This window comes from Panicum virgatum, chromosome 1N (assembly GCF_016808335.1).
Source record: "Panicum virgatum strain AP13 chromosome 1N, P.virgatum_v5, whole genome shotgun sequence".
Lineage (NCBI taxonomy): Eukaryota > Viridiplantae > Streptophyta > Magnoliopsida > Poales > Poaceae > Panicum > Panicum virgatum.
In genome coordinates this window covers 58,431,787-58,450,774 of record NC_053145.1, presented here as the reverse complement: position 1 = coordinate 58,450,774, position 18,988 = coordinate 58,431,787, and the positions used below count along the sequence as shown (strand labels likewise).

General features: G+C 46.5%; 2 protein-coding genes and 1 pseudogene across 3 annotated transcripts; 2 read left to right on the top strand and 1 right to left on the bottom strand.

Annotated features, from left to right (window-relative positions):
• Window positions 1-148: 148 nt before the first annotated feature.
• On the top strand, window positions 149-3,174 carry LOC120657013 (annotated as a pseudogene).
• Window positions 3,149-8,057, bottom strand: LOC120657014 (RNA-binding protein 24-B-like). Of its 2 annotated transcripts, none has more exons than XM_039935259.1 (8): window positions 7,556-8,057; window positions 7,312-7,435; window positions 6,666-6,792; window positions 6,367-6,403; window positions 6,016-6,256; window positions 5,161-5,278; window positions 4,968-5,062; window positions 3,149-3,888 (listed from the first exon to the last, which is right to left on the bottom strand). In XM_039935259.1, exons 1-6 carry the CDS (start codon window positions 7,808-7,810, stop codon window positions 5,190-5,192), a joined length of 873 nt encoding a protein of 290 aa, XP_039791193.1. In that variant the 5' UTR covers window positions 7,811-8,057; the 3' UTR covers window positions 3,149-3,888; window positions 4,968-5,062; window positions 5,161-5,189. The 2 variants fall into 2 exon arrangements, with proteins under 2 accessions (XP_039791193.1, XP_039791192.1); XM_039935258.1 differs by having other exon boundaries at window positions 5,161-5,281; window positions 7,556-8,012.
• Window positions 8,058-10,747: 2,690 nt separating this feature from the next.
• Window positions 10,748-15,105, top strand: LOC120654228 (3-hydroxy-3-methylglutaryl-coenzyme A reductase 1-like). Its single transcript, XM_039931752.1, has 4 exons — window positions 10,748-11,598; window positions 13,478-13,659; window positions 14,314-14,660; window positions 14,863-15,105. The coding sequence occupies exons 1-4, from the start codon at window positions 10,748-10,750 to the stop codon at window positions 15,103-15,105; spliced, it is 1,623 nt and encodes a 540-aa protein (XP_039787686.1).
• Window positions 15,106-18,988: the final 3,883 nt, after the last annotated feature.

Sequence of the window (18,988 nt, the reverse complement as noted above, 5' to 3'; positions counted from 1 at the left end):
AGAAAGAAGTTTCGCCCATGCCGGAAACACCGAGACGCGATGCGACGGCCACGCGCGGGAGCCACGACTTCGCCCCCCGTGCGCCTGTTGGTTTCGGTCCGGCGGCGCACGGTCAGATCAGATCGGCTTCGATCCGCCCGCTCGCCGCACCAACGCAGAGAGAGAGAGAGAGAGAGAGAGAGAGAGATCCCGGGGGAACAGGTCGGAGCCAGCAGTCGCGGACCACGCTCGAACCCTCTCTACGGCTCTACCTACGCGCCCCGAGCACCCCCTCCTCCGTCTCTCCGTCGGCGCGTCGCCTCCGCCCACTCGACGCCGGCCTAGGGGCTCCCGCCGGCGTGCGGCGGCGGATCGATGGGGGCGGGCACCAATGGCCTGGCCAACGGCGCGGCCAGGGTGGAGCGCGCCGAGGACGGGACCGCGGTGTTCCGGGGCACGGCGTACTCGCCGCTGCGGACCACGGTGGCGCTCGCGCTCTGGCTCGGGGCCATCCACTTCAACGCCTTCCTCGTCCTCGCCTCGCTCTTCCTCTTCCCGCGCCGCGTCGCCGCGCTGTACGCCCCGCCCCCTCCTCTCCCTCCTCCGCGGTCCCCTCTCGATGGTAGATTGCTAGCTCCTCATTCTTTGTTGGTGCTGCAGGGTGCTGGCCACGCAGCTCTTCTTCATGTTCGTGCCCGTCAGTGACAAGAGCAGATTGGGCCGCAGGATCGCCAGGTTCTCCCCCTCTAATTCACCGATTCGCTTCCTGCTGTATGTTCCGTTCCCCCTGGATTGCTGAATCGGAGGACGCGCGCCGCATCTGCAGATTCATAACCAGGTACGTGATTGGGTATTTTCCCGTCACTTTGCACGTGGAGGACTATGACGCCTTCGATCCCACCAGAGCATACGGTGAGCTCATCTTGACCATTTCATTTCCGTTTCTGGGTGGTCGAATCCTCGTATCCTGCGTTTTCAGTAGATTCCTAAAGTCGTATAAGAGAGAGAGAGAAAAAAAGAGCAGAGAAGTTGGGCGTCTTTAACAGAACCGCTGGATTGTTGGTTTACTGTTGTGATGTTTTCAGTGTTCGGTTATGAGCCTCATTCTGTTTTGCCCATCGCTGTCGGGATCCTCGGGGACCTTGTTGGATTCATGCCGCTACCAAAGATGAAGATTCTTGCAAGCAGTGCGGTGATATTCCCACCAATGTTAGCTTGCAAAAAGTACATTAACGATATCTTTCTGAATTCAATCACTTTTCTTTGAAAGACCCGAATTCCATCACTTGGTGATCGGATTATAACTCTGTTCTTCTCACCCGGTAGCTTGGTTCGCTTTAGGTGTTCTATACCTCATTCCTAAGGCAAATATGGACATGGTTGGGGTTGGCTCCTGCATCAAGGAAGAGTTTCTACTCCTACCTTGGAGCTGGTTATAGCTGTATTATAGTGCCCGGAGGTGTGCAGGAAATACTTCATATGGATCATGATTCAGAGGTTTGCTTTGGATCCTCTTGTATTTTTATTAGTATTTGCATTCTATTTTTTATTCTGGTACTTTTGTGCTGCATTACTTGGCGCCGAATGAAAAAGTATCATATTAACTGAATAGTGAATTATCTTTGCAATTGGCAGGTTGCTTTTCTTAAATCAAGAAAAGGTTTTGTTAAGATAGCTATCGAGATGGGTAGCCCTGTAGTCCCTGTTTTTGCTTTCGGACAGGTAACAGCATTTCTTTTAGCTTTGATATACAGTATATTGTAATATATTTACACTTAAACATAGTCACCCAAGCAAGCAACTGATGAAATATGAACTCTGACAAGCTAAGAGCGGCCTGTCAATGTTAACCCTAAATGGCCATTTCATATTTTTCATTCCTTCCAGTAAATTCAGAGCTTCAGTTTATGTCCATGATTCAATTTCCTGTTATTGGGACAGAGTTACGTATACAAATGGTGGAGACCAGGTGGCAAGTTAATTGTCAAGATTGCCAGAGCAATAAAATTTTCTCCAATCATCTTCTGGGGCAAATTGGGGTAACTCTATGCATTACAACTCTCTTTATGGCCGTGTTTGGATGAGAGGGTGAAAAAATTTTCACAAAAAGATGAATGCATGCATGAAGTACTAAATGAAATTTATTTGCGAAACTTTTTTGTGGATGGATATAATTTTTGTCAAGTTCCATCATAATTAGCTACATTGATGCTACAGCAACCGCACTTAATCATCCCCTAATCGTACGGTCAAAAGCCTCATTAGATACAGCAACTGTTACAGTACTATAGTTATGGAGGTAGTTTCATAATTAAATTGTATTTAATACTCCTAATTAGTGGTCAAAGTATCGAAAAGTTTTCATGAAATTTTTTTCAGGGCCATCCAAACACGGCCTATGTTTGCTCCTGCATATTTGATTTTGGTAACTGTAATAGATTTTTCTGTTTAATCACCATTCTGGTATTCAAGAGTTTTAAAGAGTCTAATGTTCAATCTAATGCAGAACTCCCATCCCTTTTGCTACACAATGCATGTGGTTGTTGGAAGGCCAATTGAGGTTGTAAAGAACTCTCACCCTACCCCTGATGAGGTAAAGGAACCTTTGGATCAATCTACCGAGAAAAAACGTTTCAGGAAATGCTATATACAATTTAGATGTGGAGAATTTACTGACAATTAGCAAAGGTGTTCTAAAGTGCATTTTGTTCTGGTGTTAACAGATAAATGAAGTCCACAAGCAATTTGTCGTTGCAATGCAAGAGCTATTCGAGAAATACAAGACCAGAACTGGATACCCCGATCTTCAGTTAAGAGTTCTATGATGACAAATGACATGCTGTTCCAACCAAAAGTTCTTGCATTTGAGCTATAATGTTTTCAACCGAAGATCCCTCATCAGAATTCAGTAGCACCCAATGTACAAGTTTGTAACAGCAGCTTAGCTAGGATGCTGCGTGGTACTATGGTGCTCTCGTGCAAATGCTTCATGAGACTTGGATGCAAAGATACGCATTAGTTTGCATCTGTTTACTAACAGAAAAACTGAGTAGCAGTATCAGGTTCATTAAACCTCGAAGCCTGCGTGAGAGTAGAAATTATAGTTTTGGTATGGCATGTTGCTTCAGACTGAGGCATCACAAAAGACCTGAATAACGCTTTGTACATATTTCATTTCGCAAAGCTTTCACGTTCCCTGCTGCATCATATTACCACTGCTTGGTCCAAAAAGAACAGGAGTGTTCCACAAAACACTGACACACATTAACAGTTTAGCACGCATCAGCTCCGCCAACATCATGGGATTCTCATCCGGTGATTTTATTTTGGAAGAGGGCTCTACACTCAGAACCAACCGGCATAGAGCAGAGAGCAGTACATAACTAAACCACACCTTCTGACCACCTTCTGGGACATACAACACTAGAAATTTGGTACAGACGACTGACCAAGCGGAGGGAGCTCTCAGGAAAGCACCACAACTAGGTGCTCCAGAGTTAGCTCCAAAGGCTGGTGAATGCAGACAACACGACGATGACTGTAGACTGATACAGGACTGGATACACTTCTTGGGCAAGTGCGTGGTGACTTCAGACACACAAACTTGATGTTCCAGATGAAGTCATATGAAGGCCATGATGGCTAATCCCCAATGGATTAATCCATCTTACAGATGCTGGACTCCATTCCAGCATACGCTATATCTCCATGACCATGAGACGTCAGATACAGGATCAACATGGCTGCATCCGTTGTTTCATGCTCCATCACGATCACAGACACATTTCGACATAGGATGTAAACCGAGCGAAACTGCAAGAGCAACCCTTGCTCTTGGACCATTTGCCCCCACCCATAGGGACAACCTCATGATTTCCAGGTACATCTGTTGACCATGATAACGACAACCTGCATGTTTTTTTTTCATCACAAACAAGAATCAGTAGTAGTCAATTGCAGGAAATAAGTGTCTGGAAATAGAATGGCAATTGACAACAAATAAAAAGGCACAAATCATTGTGAAAGATCTGTAGTCCTGATGCAGAAAGTTTCCATTCTTGTGGCAACAGATTCACATAAACAAACTGATTTTTAAGCTTCAGTTAGCTCCACAGCTCTCTAGGGAATAATAAATATAGGTCTCAGTAAATAATAAACGATGGATGGAAAGTTTTTGGGTGTCACATCAGATGTTTGACCGAATGTCGGAAGAGATTTTTGGACACTAATAAAAAAAACTAATTTCATAACTAGCCTGGAAACGCTGAGACAAATCTTTTGAGCCTAATTAATCCATCATTAGCACATGTGGGTTACTGTATCACTTATGGATAATCATGGACTAATTAGGCTCAAAAGATTGGTCTCGCAAAGTTATCACAATCTGTGTAATTAGTTATTTTTTATTATTATATTTAATACTCCATGCATGTGTCTAAACATTCGATGTGATAGGTGAAAAGTTTTTGGGGTGGGAACTAAACACCCCTATATCTATCAGGAGCTAGAAGAGATCGGTAGCATTATCGAACTCTAGTTCCTTTTCCTCATCTTAGCTGAGTTAAATGGACTTTTTCTTATTTCCATAAATAACCATGATAATGGAAGTGGGATATAGCCTAGTTTTTTCCTTAAAAAAGAATATAAATATAACGAATGGGTTTTCTCTCAAATCAATTTGGATAAGCATCCCGCATCTAAATTTTGTAGCTAGTAAGAACATTTCTTCCTTTCTTTTCTTTTGCAGGAGTTCCATCCAACCTTTCATTGAAAACGGAACAAACAGATACTAAACAAGACTTAGTCCGGGATTTTAGCAGATTACGGCGTAAAGCAATGAGCATACAAGGAAAGACATGCCAAAAAAAAATTCATGTATGGTACCTATGGTGAATCACAACTAACAGGGAACCCTATAGCCCATTTCGGATCCATGTGTGTGCCGCTAAGGAGTAAGGGCAGGAAACCAGATAAGACAAGATTGGTACCTTATGAATGCAAGGATGATTTCTTGCCAGGTAAGAGCATATGCTGTGAGTAGGGCAACACTGCTCTTTTTACTCCTGCTGCAATCTAAGGGTACCTGCCAGGGACCAAAAAAAAAGTCTCAATCGTTTTCGAAAAAGAAAGATGACCTAAAAAAAAGAGTAAATAAGATGATAAAGTGCAGATAAAGCAAACCTCAAGGTACAAATGTTTGGGTGCACAGTTCAGCTTGCTCTTTGGTCAGAAACACTAGCTTGTGTAAACTGAGGTGAGTGGGCTGGAATGATTAGATGTGGGTGTGCGGGAATAGGTGCTGCTGCAAAAGCCAATTAATGCAGGATTATTCGCAAACGGAGAAAATAGAAAACCAGAAAACGTTAAGAAAAATATTCAGCTTTGTTTACGTTAGCATGATTCCAGTGTAGAGAATGTATGGGTATCTTGAATGCTGAATAAATATAGCTACCAAGTCATGACTTATTCCAATTTAATAAACAGGCACTACAGGTACAGGAAATCTTAAGTCGGAGGGGAGAGAACCAATTTTACACCCTAGGGATGCAATGAAACCACAATGATCTTCCTGTACCAAGAATTCTGGGCCTTTCTGGACCTTATGAATTTATCTTGAAAACTGTTAAGACTTGTAACCCTATTTTTCAAGTAACTATGTGGTCCAGAAAGATGGAAAGCAAAGAAGCATGTTAACAAATTGTTCAGAAAAGACCTAACAACCCTATTTGTCATGAAAATAGTCAAACAAAGAATTTGTAGAACAGCCATAAAATAAATATTTTTTTTAAAAAAAAGGTATCTGACCATAAATGACAGAATGTGGACAAGTACAGCTATTTTCTTGGTCCGAATAAAACTGCAATCTAGCTAACATGAAATATGTCTAGGATGAGCATGTGATGTTGCACATAAACTTAAAACTATCAAGGATGCACACAGATAGCACAAGCTTTTTTAAAAGGTGCCAAGCATATCATATTTTCTAAGACACAAAGCCTACTGTACTGCAGCACAAGATGAAGAACAGCGCATTACCTACTAAAAAGGGAGTCTGAATGGAAGGCCGAGCAGTTGGTGATGCATTGCTGAAGTTCGATCCAGTGAGCTGCACATATTGATTTCCAGGCATGTTGTAACCCTGAACCGACAAATAACCATTGCCCCCACCAGAAATGGATGGGCTCAATTGGCTAAATGGTTGGTTGGTTGCATTTGCTGCTGCTGAGACTCCATAAATCGGAAGATATTGCTGACCGGCATATGGGTTCAATGTACCCTACATGGAGAATGAGAGAACATGTGTCAGAACAGGCAATGGTTTGTGGGCTCTCTTATGCTGCGCAAGAGTGTGAAAAGCTTAAAGCTGGTAATTTTTCACACTTCAACCTGTGGATAGATGTATTCGGCCCCATATGAAGTGTAACTGCAAAAGGAAGAAAACGGAAAACTGAATGCACTTCTATTGCTTTCAAACAGTTATATTGCGTTCTATGAACATAGACGGATGAGATCATTTCATCATTTCAAAGGGGAGAGAGATACCATGTGCAGAAGCTAAGTGAATAACACTGTATATCATACATACTATCCAAAAGTAAGTGCAAGATATTTCAACATTTAGTTACAATGAATGTTACATTGGGAAGCTTAACGAGTGTCGAGTCATGTGACATAAAATATCTTACCTGTACTGGGGAACTGGGAATCCTTGGTAGTACCCAAGTGGAAGCGGTCGGTGCTGGCCGTAACCCCCTAGATAAAAGCCCCTTGGAACCGAGACACCAAAGTAGGAACCAGCTGATCTTGGCCGCCCTATAAAATTAATATTGCAGAATGTCATTACCAAAGTTGAAAAACATATAAAGTCACCTCCAGAAGAGCAACTCTGTGAATTGGTTAATACGCAACTACAAGGAAATAACTGTACTCTTGATATGCCTCTGAGAATAAGCATGTAATAACTAGTAAGTAGTGACAAAATACACGAACACCACGGTCCACAGGCATAAGTCACAATTGACATGTGGGTACTTCTGCTAACATGAATGCCTGCTCAGTACTGTTTTCTGCTTGATCTGTAATGCGATGGTGTTAGACAAGGTGACAAGGCTTAGCTCCTTCCCTTACGGCCTTACATACTGTTGTTGCTTAAAATGGACAGTTGAACTCCACAGTAAGAAACTAAGAACCATGGTGCAGCTAATCAACTCAGTTCATAGATAAGGGCAGTGTGTTCAACTTGTCAGCAAGCAATACTTTTCGGTGAAGTAACTTCGAAATGTGCTTGCAAAAAACAAGCGAAGTGCAAAGCAGTAGCGAATAGAAGAGTACCAAGGGGCACGGGATGCTGGGCTCGACCAAGCGACGCCAGGTTACAATTGGCCCGCCTGCCGTCGATCACCGGCGTGGGGTCCTCGCAGGCCTTCCTCGCCGACTCGGGTTCACGGAATGTCACCTGCGGAGGAGGGTGAGCGAAAAATCAAAACACAACTAGTCAACCACCCACGATACCAGCAAAAACCAGCACCCAGAGGCGAAAATTAACAGCGCAAAGGAGTGGGATCGAGGCACCGACGAAGCCGTAGCCCTTGGAGCGGCCAGAGTGGCGGTCGGCGATGACGACGGCCTCGAGGATGTCCCCGCAGCGCTCGTAGAAGCGGCGGAGCCTGTCGCTGTTGGTTTCCCAGGCGAGCCCACCGACGAAGACCTTGGTGTGGGTGGTGTCCGCGAAGGACGAGGGCGACGCGAGCGGGTGCAGCCCCGAGCTGGAGCTCGACGCCGACGCCGACCCGGACGCCGACCCCGCGTGCTGCTGCTGCAGAGCCATCATGAACACGGATCGGCAAGCCTGGGGGGAGAGGAACAGGCTGGAACTTTCGCGGCCGCGACCCCCGCCTCCTCCTCCCTGCGGCGGCGCGAGGGGATTGGGGGTGCGGGGTGGAAGGCGCGAGCGGAGTGAATCGGCGGGTGGGAAGGTGTGGGGCGGAGGCGGCGGCGAGGGGAAAGGGGGGATTGCGACTGGGGCCCGGGTTTTCGCGTTCCGCTGGCGCGCTGGTCTGCTTGTGCTACGGGAACCCAGCGCATTTTGGCTGCCGGGACCCGGGGCGGCATTATTATTTTTTCGCGGAACGGCGGCGGCGGCGACGACGACGACGACGTGATCTTTCAAACGGATCGCGCGGTTGTTGCGAAATGGAGTGGGTGCGCGGTGCTGCGGTAGTTTCAAAAGGCTAAAATTTGAATCACAGTAGGCACGTAAGAAGTGTGCGTGATCAGTGCAATTACATGGAGCTGTAAGTGTGTATGCACGCACAAAGATTATTGATGGATTCATGAAAATGTCTTGAAGGATATGGAAATAAGGTATAGAATGTGCTAGGGAAGCTACGTTTTTTTTTTGGAAAAAGTCGTATTCATGTAGCTGAAATTTTTTCTAAAAAAAGATAGCAGTTGGAACAATTAAATGCAAGAAAGCCAATTTAGGATGTTTTTCATTTTTCAGCCAAGTTTTGTTTAGCATGGCTAGGCAAACTAGCTCATTCGAGCTTATTATGCACTTCTTTTTTTATGGTGTTAGTTCTACTAAGCTATGTGGGCAATTACATATTGTTGCCCATTATAATTAATACTAATGAAAGTGAGATACTTCGAGGGCATAATGCTAATTCCAATGGAAGATTTCATATTGTGCTTTTCAAGAGTGCACATCAGCAAAATAGTAACGAAATCATCATTAGAACTTATTATCGGTACATTGTTTCATTTTGTTATCTCATATGCTTAGGAGTGGTAAAGGGCCTTAATTTTTATCTTAGATAATATGAGGACCGGGTTCTAAAAAGGCTGGGCTCAAATCTTATACAATTTTGACATAAAAATATTAAGGGTCAAGTTGGATTGTGAATGGAGCATTAGGGTCATAGCCCATTACCACCGATATGCTAGATGACATTTAATTTCATGACTCATCAAGAGTTAGAAAACCGTAACTAGGTGGTTTCGCAAACTTTTTCTTTTTCTCTCCTCTCTACTTAAATGAACACAAAAAATTAAGTGAGAGTAGTAACATGAACAGATGGGTTAAGCATGAGTCTAACTCACATGGAATAAGCATTTGACAGGAGTCCAACTCCACATGATTTACTTTGTCCATGGAATAGTACTTAAGGTGCTTTGTGTTTTTCCTAGTGCATTTAGAGCCTTAACTAAACATGTGTTGTGGAACAAAAAATCCTAGCCTTAGGTTACCTAAACCTTGCCCCAAAGTAGATCGATCACTAGTATATATAAAAGACACAATCTTCAATATAGCAACGTGCAAATTTTTTGGTAAGAGTACATCCTTTCTAAAAAGAGAAAGTTATATACTACTATGAAAATATTTTTAAATAAGAAGCTGGTAGCCACGTATACCTATTCTTATATTGATGAGTTAAATTAAAGTAGATTATCCAGACGAATTCTAAAACAACCTATATTTGGAACCAGTTACCATGCAAACTTGCAAAAGGGAAATTTGGCCATTATTTTCTGCATGTTACGAAGGGAGGAGTCTCCATTGCTTGTTTTCAAGGAGTCAAAACTTACCAGCTATATCAAACCAACACTGACAACCCGACGTTAAACATTAATGGAGGAAAATGGGACGATGCTGCGACAAAACAACCATGTAATGCAAGCGAATTGTCACTTGAAGCTTGAAGGGAGGAGTGTGGCGTTAGCGGTGTCGATCATTTTGAGCAGGAAAATGGGACCAGTTATACATGGAAGAGCCATGAAGTAACAGGGAGAATTGTCGAACGGTGCTGCCAGCAGAGCTAGTGGCCGAGTCGAAGCCTACCAGCAGGATCCGGAGAGATTTTCAGTAAATCAAGCCCACAAGGAGGCAGTCATGGAAGAAGACGTTCCACAAACTACTCATAACGTAATTTTAGGCCCCCTGTTTTCCCTAAAATTGCCGAAGACCAAGTGTAAAATTTTTGGCTTGCAAAAAGCCCGTTAATCAAAATTTAGGTGGGGGATGTTCTCCCGGACCCCTCCGGTGACTGTAAAAAAAATGTTTCAGAAAAAAAGTTGACACCTCCACAATTACATTCCGTATAGCATCGAAAAGAAAAAGATCCTAAACCTGTATCTGTATCTTTTTTTTTTGAAAAGCAAACCTGTATCTGTATCTGTATCACCAGCCAGAAGATTATAGCTACGCTGAGAGCCTGAGAACAGTCATGCGTCTTGCGTCATGCGCGACGACCGGGGCCCTCAACAGCAACAGATGGCCATGACCCATGAAGACGAGGCCAAAACGACAAGTCTGACCAAACCTCCCCCGAGCCCCCGCCCCCGCCCTCTGCTGGCAAGGAAAGAAAGGAAACAGCCGGGCTCCCCCGGGGCGGCGGCGCAGGCCCCGTGCCCGCCCCCCTGTCCGCTCGTCTCGTTCCCCGTCACGCCGAACATCTGAGCACCCCCCGCGCGGCCTCGCCGAAACAACCCCCCCTCCCGCCCGCCGCTGCGCTGCGTGTTCCGTGCACACCAGGGTGCGACAACCCCGCGGCCGTCCGATCCCCACCACTCCCGCCCATCGACGATCCCAGCCGACCACGCGCGCCCCCCGCAGGCCCGCACGGCATGCGGCCCACTACAAGATCGCACGCGACCCTCCCCCGGCTCGCCTCGCACTCGTAACCCCCCCGGCCGGTCCCCCTCCCTCTTCCTCCGACCACCGCGGCGCCGGTGGCCGGATAAGCTCGCCAGGCCGACGCAGCGGCGCATGGACGCGCGACGGGTCGGAGGCCGCATCGCGGCGGCGCGGAGGGCGCTCGCCGCGGGGGGCTCGCTGCCCGTCCCCGTGCTGCGGATCACCAACGGCCTGGCGATGATCTCGCTCGTGCTCTCCTCCTGCGACCTGCTCCGCCTCTGCAGCGACAGCAGCCGCCCGCTCCGCTTCCCGCTCGGCGGCCGCGAGTTCGCCACCGTGCTGTGCCAGCTCGCCTCCGTCGTCTACCTCCTCAGCCTCTTCGGCGTCCCCTCCGGCTCCGGGCACCCCAAGGCCCCCGCCGGCGGCGACGAGGGCGGCGGCTCCCCGCACCCGGCGCGCGCCGCTGCCAACGCGCCCGAGGCAATGCATGCCGGCGTGGAGGGCGGGGACGAGGAGATCGTCGCGGCTGTGGTGTCCGGGGCGCTTCCGTCGCACCACCTGGAGTCGCGCCTCGGGGACTGCCGCCGCGCGGCCAGGCTGCGGCGGGAGGCGCTCCGGCGGGTCTCGGGGCGGGGCGTCGAGGGGCTCCCGTTCGACGGGATGGACTACCAGGCCATCCTGGGGCAATGCTGCGAGATGCCCGTCGGCTACGTGCAGGTGCCGGTGGGGGTCGCCGGCCCGCTTCTCCTGGATGGGCGCCAGTACCACGTCCCCATGGCTACCACCGAGGGATGTCTCGTCGCCAGCGTGAACCGCGGGTGCAGGGCCATCGCCGCGTCCGGGGGCGCCGTGAGCGTGCTGCTCCGGGATGCCATGTCCCGCGCGCCCGTCGTCAAGCTGCCGTCCGCCAAGAGGGCCGCCGAGCTCAAGTCGTTCGTGGAGGCAGCTGCCAATTTTGAGACTTTGGCTTCTGTCTTCAAAAGGTATGCGTCCTTCTATAGTAGTTGCATGTAGATTCTAATGCTAACTTAAATGGGATATGAAATTGCTTGGCTATTTATATACAATGAAGCCTGGGAGTAGTGATTCCGTGATAGTTAAAAATGTATTCTTTTGGTGCATCTTTAAGTTTCTTGTGTTCTGTTGTTTGAGTATTGTTGTGATGTTGATGGTCAGAACTGCATGTCATCAGTATTTGAAGGTCAGGTGATTGCCCACAAAAGGAAGTGCCCTTTTTCTTCTTTGGTTGATGATAGGGGGGAGTCCACAGCTTATTAGCTTACTCCAATTTCAACATGCACTTGGGCAACAGCAGTTGCCTCCTATTTTGGTATCAACAGCCTTATGATTCCTAATTTTCTGGGATTCGTTATCGGTTACATTTGAATGATGCCAATTTATGCTTTCTGAATTGTTATCCTTGAATTGTCGTGTTGCGTTCACCCAATTGCAGGATATTTGCAATGATGCCAATTTATACTTTCTGAAATATTGACCTTGAATTGTCGTGTTGCGTTCGTCGAAACTGTAGGGAATTTCAAACCGTTTGTCCATCACACTGTTTGAAGTATTGGCATGCGAACTCATCTTCACATGGTTACATTAGTAAATTCGACATATGTCCTTAGAAGGGCTTTTGATCCTTGAAACTGGTTCCCTTACTTCCTGGCCCTAAATTACTGTCGGTTTCGGGAAGTTATAGTGAGCTTTGCCATCTGCCGTAGTGCGTTGTTCAAAAGCGCTGATTCGTGTGACTAGAAGCTTTTGATTCTATTGTTTTGCCTTGTGGAGCTTTAAGTTATCTTTGGTTTACATTAGTCCACATATAACTCAGGTCCTGATCCATGTTGTGTTTTCCATTTGTTTCAAAATATTGAGAAATTATGGAGGACATTTTCTTGGTTGTCTTCAAAATTATGGCCATGTAGACATCCTATCAACATATTCTACATTAGAATTTGTTTGATGGGTAAGCATTCACGGTTATCTGGTGTTTTTATAACATTTAGTGATTAGCATCTCAAGAATGTTGTGTTTTAGTGTTTAAATTGCTGCATCTTTAGTTAAGAATGTATCTCATACTCTTTAATGTTCTTCCTCACATTGCTTTATGGCAAATATGGTACTTCACTACTACAAAACTTTTATTGACCCATTACATTTTCCCTCATTTCTCTATATAATCTTTTTACTTCAGTTTTTCAAAGTTAGCCAAATTGGCGCATGTTCCTCTGGTCTGAAGCATAGGTTGTAATTGATGTTTATTCGTCTTGTATGATTATTTTCATCCTTATGTTGTAGCAAGTTCAATGATTTTCCTAAACAACTCGAACTAGCTGTGCGTCCAAAATTGCATGTGTCTGTAATCTCTATATGATGTGGTCTCATGGGTTACACATTGTTTCCACTCTTTTGAAGTATATACTGAAATTATGCATTGTAGGTTTGCATCTTCGAGGTTGCAGACATTTTTACCATTCTAGCTGTGCAGTTGAAACTTGGTCTAATAATATCATTTGTGGTCGTAGCAGTCTAGTAGATGACGAACAACCTGTTTGTGACATTTGCTGATTTGTACTTCCTTTAGAAGACTGGTTTTACTATGAAGCCTAGCCATTGAGATTTGCCGTTAATAGCTTATCATATGTTATCATACTTTTTTCATTTCAGACTTTCAGTTCTACATGGACATATGCATGGTTGTATGAGGGACACATTCCTTGGACAGTTTTCCAAAAAAACAATAAAGGAGATAATTATTTTTCTTGTTTACTTGTGCATACTCGTTTGCATCTTTATTTATTAACAATTCCAATAACAATTCATATAAAAGGTTAGAGGTGACATCCTTTATGTCCACAGGTCTAGCAGATTTGGCAGGCTTCAGGGTATTCATTGTGCACTTGCTGGTAGGAACCTTTACATTAGGTTCACTTGTAGCACCGGAGATGCTATGGGAATGAACATGGTGTCAAAAGGTGTAGAGAATGTCTTGGGCTACCTGCAGAATGATTTCCCCGACATGGATCTCATCAGCCTGTCTGGTTTGATTCTTCCCTTCTTTTATATGACAAAGAAAAGCTAGTTTTGCACATTTTCAATAAATCTAGCATATCATTTATTACACAACTAAACACAATGTCAGTTTGAACTCCTTACTAGTAATGTAACGCATGAATTGGTGAAGGAAATGTTTCATCGATGGATGGAAAATACATCTGTTTTGTTGGTTCTGGGAAAGTGTCATGTTACCTAAGGAAAGTGCGTTTGGGCACCAGATGTTTGATATGTTTTCAATTTGCGGTCCCCTCTCTAGAGCTGAAGTTTAGAATACAAACTGCTCTGCTCACGAGGCAGTAGTGAATTTATTAGTTTGCATCTGCCTCGGAGCGAACTTGTTCTGAGGCTGAGCACCTTTAGTTATTATGCCACTTGTCTTATTCAGTGCAAGTGTGCAACCGTAACCTGAGGAAAGTATGTTCTGTACCTAGATTTTTCATGTTGCTATCTATATTTTTCTATCCACTCTCTGAAGCTCAAGTGTAAAAGGCAAACTGCTTTACTTATAGTAAAACAATAGTGAGGTAGTGAGTTGTGGTTTCCATCTGACATGGAGCAAAATTGTTGCAATCATCATGAGCTTATCAGCATTTCCCCCCTGTCATGGTATCCACCTTGACGTTTTTGTTAAACACCAGGTAATTACTGTTCAGACAAGAAGCCTACAGCTGTAAACTGGATAGAAGGTCGTGGGAAATCTGTTGTTTGTGAGGCTACAATCAAAGGAGGGGTTGTGCAGAGTGTTCTTAAGACCACTGTACAAAAACTCGTCGAGCTTAACATTATAAAAAATCTTACTGGATCAGCTGTAGCTGGAGCTCTTGGAGGTTTCAATGCCCACGCTAGCAATATCGTAACTGCCCTATTCATTGCTACGGGGCAGGATCCTGCACAAAATGTTGAAAGCTCACAATGCATAACCATGTTGGAGGCCGTGAATGATGGAGACGACCTTCACATATCTGTGACCATGCCTTCCATTGAGGTACTATGATTTAATGTATGCTCTGTTTAAGGTTATAGCATAGTCTATCACTAGTATACAGTTCCACTAGAATTATGAAATCACCAACCGAATGATACTTCCAGATCATTTTATTGCCTGTGGTTCGTTTTGGTGCTGTATTTTGTACTAATAGCCTGTCTTAGCAACCTTTCCATGTTAATATGGTTCATATTTTTCTCAGGTAGGTACTATTGGAGGTGGCACTTGTCTTGCCTCACAGGCCTCTTGTCTGAACCTGCTCGGTGTTAGGGGTCCGAATGGTGACTCGCCTGGGGCAAATGCTAAGCTCCTGGCTACCATTGTTGCTGGCAGCGTGCTCGCGGGTGAGCTCTCTCTCCTGGGGGCCCTTGCAGCTGGCCAACTTGTCAACAGCCACTTGAAGTACAACCGATCAAACAAAGATGTTGCTAGTGCTGCTTCTTGAGCAGGTATCATACCAGAAATCCAGAATGTGCGTGGAGGCAGTGCAGCTGCCAAGTGGAGGGCCGAGGCACCGAGGTCCTCGCTCCCGGGTTACGGCTGCAGAAGGGCGGAACCGGGGCATGCAGCAGCACAGCAGGCAGCAACAACGTCGATGTCGAGAGGCTACGCGACGATGCGGCGCAGGGCGAATCGGCGTCCGTTGGACCGGCAGTTGGCGCGTCACCATCGCCGAGTCCCGCTCGGCTTGCAGCAGTGCGCGGAGCCACGAGACGTCGAGAGGCACGAGTGCCGCCAGAGGTCCCGTTTTGGGGCCGACCATGCGTCCTTCCTGTCTTCCATCCGTGACCGTGAGAGGCTGAGCGCCCTAAGCACTAAGCAGGCTGAGTTACGCTGCTGGGCCTTGGACTAGCTAACATTTCTTTTTACTGGGTGGGCTGGAATTTTAGGTATGCCGTGGCATACGTGGCCCACCACTAGGTCCGCCCCTGGGTATAGCAGCTCTGTTGGATCCTCCAAGGCTCCAAATGACATGTTTAGACAGCAATTGCCCGAGGGAGATCGTTGACAAGCAAATCAGACAAGTCATAGTCTCATAGACTGATTGTACATAGTGATAAGCGAGCAGGTCCTAACAGCAAGCTCCACCTGTTCGACTGCCCTGTTAGAGAGCACCTATTTAGCTTCTGACTGTAACTTTTGTTTGTAACCTTTCAAACATCTAGTTCTTTTTCTGTTTCCTTTGGATAGCAGCAGATCATATTTAATCCTGTTTTCTCTTTTGTGCAGTATAGTAATTTGCCCATTATGTTACAGTGTAAGAATTGGCGCAAATTCTCTGCTCGATGTCTGCAGTTCTGCTTCCAGACGCTGGTTTTCCTGAAACGGGTGCCTTGCACCTGTCGAGGGCACGCTACTGGAGTTCAGGTTCGAATGATCGAATCAGAACTTCAGAAATGCCTCTTCTGTTGCCACTTGCTTTCCGTGACAAGCCGAACATGCTCCAGTTACTTGAGCAAAAGGATTTCAATACGGATATTAAAAATGCTCAAGAGAATTCAGCTCACAGATCAAGTTGTCAACGAATATACTCCGCACATCTCTGTCCATGTTCCTTCTCGAGAAGCACAAATAACAAGTTGAGCGATTCTTCTGCTTCTTTTCTCCTTTTTTACAAAAAAAGAGGGTAAAGTAAAGTAAAGTAAAGTGGCCAGGAGTGCACGTAACTTGCAGAAGACGCCGAAAGGCGGAATAAATCGAGCCAGCCAGGCTCAAAATCAGGTCCGTCAGCGAGCAAGAGAAATTTTCATGTCGTTCCTGAAGCAACTATGCTCATCACCCTTCAAAGTTCGAATCGCACAAAGGCCCATGTGGTGATGTTGCCTGAATTGGGCCTTTTCCCCCCTTCACGCCAAAAAAAAAAGCTCACAGCAGAGACTGGCGAAGTGCAGCCCAACAAGAGCTCGCAGCAGAGACGAGCTGAGACTGGCGAGGACGCGATGGCATCAGCCACCAGACTCCCAGAGGGGGGTAGGGCCCAACGGGCTGGGGGGCGGGGTGGGTGGTTGGGTGTAAGGAGAATGACCTCATTAATTCATTGTTTTGCGATTTTGGTGATTGAGTAACAACGTAATTAATGGGATTAATGTGTTTGTCAAGTGAACATTAATAGATCCCAGAAATGAAGCAAAAAGGTCAAGCAAAACAAAACACGAAGAAAGAACTCAAAGAAACGCTGAATTGAACGAGTTCTGTAAGAATCAGTTGCACCGGTTGAACCGGTGAGCCAGCACCGGTCTATCCGGTGGGGCTCGGATGCACCGGTGCCATTGCACTGGAGCAATATGCAGTGCTGGTGCCCACAATCAAGTGGCACCGGATGCACCGGTGGTGCCAAGATGATGCACCGGTGCAAGCACCATGTCATGCATCAGAGAGCATGTCAAGTGGCCTAGACGAAGTTCTTCAGCACCGGTTGAACCGGTGGTACACCGGAAGAAGCACCGGTGTAAATCCGGGACAGTTGCAAGGAAGAGAAGCTGCACCGGATGAACCGGTGACTAGACACCGGTCTATCCGGTGACACCACGTCAGCTGTCAGAGACCCAACGGCTATCCCATGGCGCAGAGTGACCGGATGCACCAGTGATATACCTTCAGATACACCGGTGCATGCGCAGAAAGTTGGGTAACGGCTCTAAACGGCTACTTCGACTTGGAGGGCTATATATATGCCATCCCCCAGCCATTTGAAAATAGTTGGAGTTCAAGAAAGTCACAAACACACCCAATAACATCTCCAAGTCATTCAAGAGCTTAGCACTCATATCCTTAGCTCTTAGCACACTTTGAGAGTGTTGTGTAAAGGATTAGCTCTTAATGAGTGAGATTGCAAGGCTTTGAGCCTTTGTGCTGTGGTTCTTGAGTGAACCAAAAGAAAATTTTGGTGCGCCGACACTTTGGAGCTTTGAAGGCTCGCTGGCACGTCATCGACCCTCCGACTTGGTGTGGAGTGGCGACGACAATTTTGTGCGGGGGACGTGGAGACCCCCATCCTTTGTGGAGAAGCTCCTTAGTGGAACCCGGGGCCAAAGTGACCGTGATTGTGTTCACGGAAGAGACTTGGTGGCCGAGTAGCAATACTCTTAGTGAGTGCTACAACAACGTGGATGTAGGTGTGCCTTTGTGGCTAACCGAACCACGAGATAAACACCCGCGTCAAGAGTTTGCTTTCTCCTATCCCTCTTTTTAAACTTCCGTATTTCATACTAGCAATTTGTGTGTCTTTACTTTCATAGAGTAGTTTCTTGATAGAAAAGACTATAGGTTGCTAAACTCTTTTAGGATAGAGGTTTTATACTAAAACAATCATAGTTGCACATCTAGTCAGTACATTTAATTTAATTTTATGTAAATAGTTGGAGTCATAATTCACCTCCTCTTCTTATAGAGTTTTACTTTACATAATTCACCTCCTCCCACCTCCTCCTCTTTTTAGACTAGAGCACGTTACCCGTCTTTTCAGGGGGTGGTGGGCGGTCGGCCTCCGCGCCGCGGCCGAGCGGCGGCGGCAAGGAAAAACAGCCGTCACTCGACGCGACGGGGCGCGAGCGACCGCTGCTGTCTGTCCCGACCGGCACCGTCACGTGGCCGCGCGGCCCGCGTTCCCGTGATTGCGTCCCCCTCGGCGCTTGCCCACGGCCCATGGCGGCATCATCAAAGATTCGACGCGACGTCCCCGGGTTGCGGGGGCCGGCTCCCACGTGTGGGCGCGGCCCCTCCTCACGGCCCGCTCCCCTTCCCACGTGGCCGCCTCCGGCCCCACCTCACGCCCGCATGCCGCATCGCTCGCTGCTACCTGGTGCAACCGGCTGCGCTCCTCCCAGGTCCACACGTGTCTCCCTCGGCTCCGCCTCAACAGCGTGGCGCATCATTGCATGTTCTTTCCTCCCTCCCTTTGATCATCTGCTGGACTCTCTCTTTGGTGGGTGGCATCCTCAGCTAGATTGGCTACACTATTATGTATGTAAGTAAGCATTATTAGTTAATCAACAAATGTTTGCATTAGTACGAATACAATTATAAGGCTGTCAGTAAATTATTAATCCAGGTCCCTGATGAACAAGCAATAATTATACAAATGATGCTAATTTTTTTGAACGAACGGCCACAGACTGCGCCATTTCTATTAATATAGAAGAAGGCTACAAGTAAAAGATCACGGCAGATCATTTATAGGAGAATAAAAAGAAAACATGTACAAGAAAACAAGAAAGCAATAAGTACACAAAATCGAACGAGAGCCTAAGCACCCTCCAGCAGCGCAGAGAGGTGCTTAGCTCCTGCAACACCCCAAGTTCTAGCCTCTTCCTTGATCTTGAGCAGCA

What these genes read in the sequence shown, in the direction of transcription:
- LOC120657014 (XM_039935258.1), bottom strand. Translation starts at nt 7,810, where the DNA reads ATGATGGCTCTGCAGCAGCAGCACGCGGGGTCGGCGTCCGGGTCGGCG. An exon ending in TTCCCAGTTCCCCAGTACAG is followed by an intron (nt 6,404 to 6,665) that starts GTAAGATATTTT and finishes TTCCTTTTGCAG; the next exon opens with TTACACTTCATATGGGGCCG. An exon ending in TCAGACTCCCTTTTTAGTAG is followed by an intron (nt 5,282 to 6,015) that starts GTAATGCGCTGT and finishes TGGCTTTTGCAG; the next exon opens with CAGCACCTATTCCCGCACAC.
- LOC120654228 (XM_039931752.1), top strand. Translation starts at nt 10,748, where the DNA reads ATGGACGCGCGACGGGTCGGAGGCCGCATCGCGGCGGCGCGGAGGGCG. An exon ending in GGATCTCATCAGCCTGTCTG is followed by an intron (nt 13,660 to 14,313) that starts GTTTGATTCTTC and finishes GTTAAACACCAG; the next exon opens with GTAATTACTGTTCAGACAAG. An exon ending in TGACCATGCCTTCCATTGAG is followed by an intron (nt 14,661 to 14,862) that starts GTACTATGATTT and finishes TATTTTTCTCAG; the next exon opens with GTAGGTACTATTGGAGGTGG.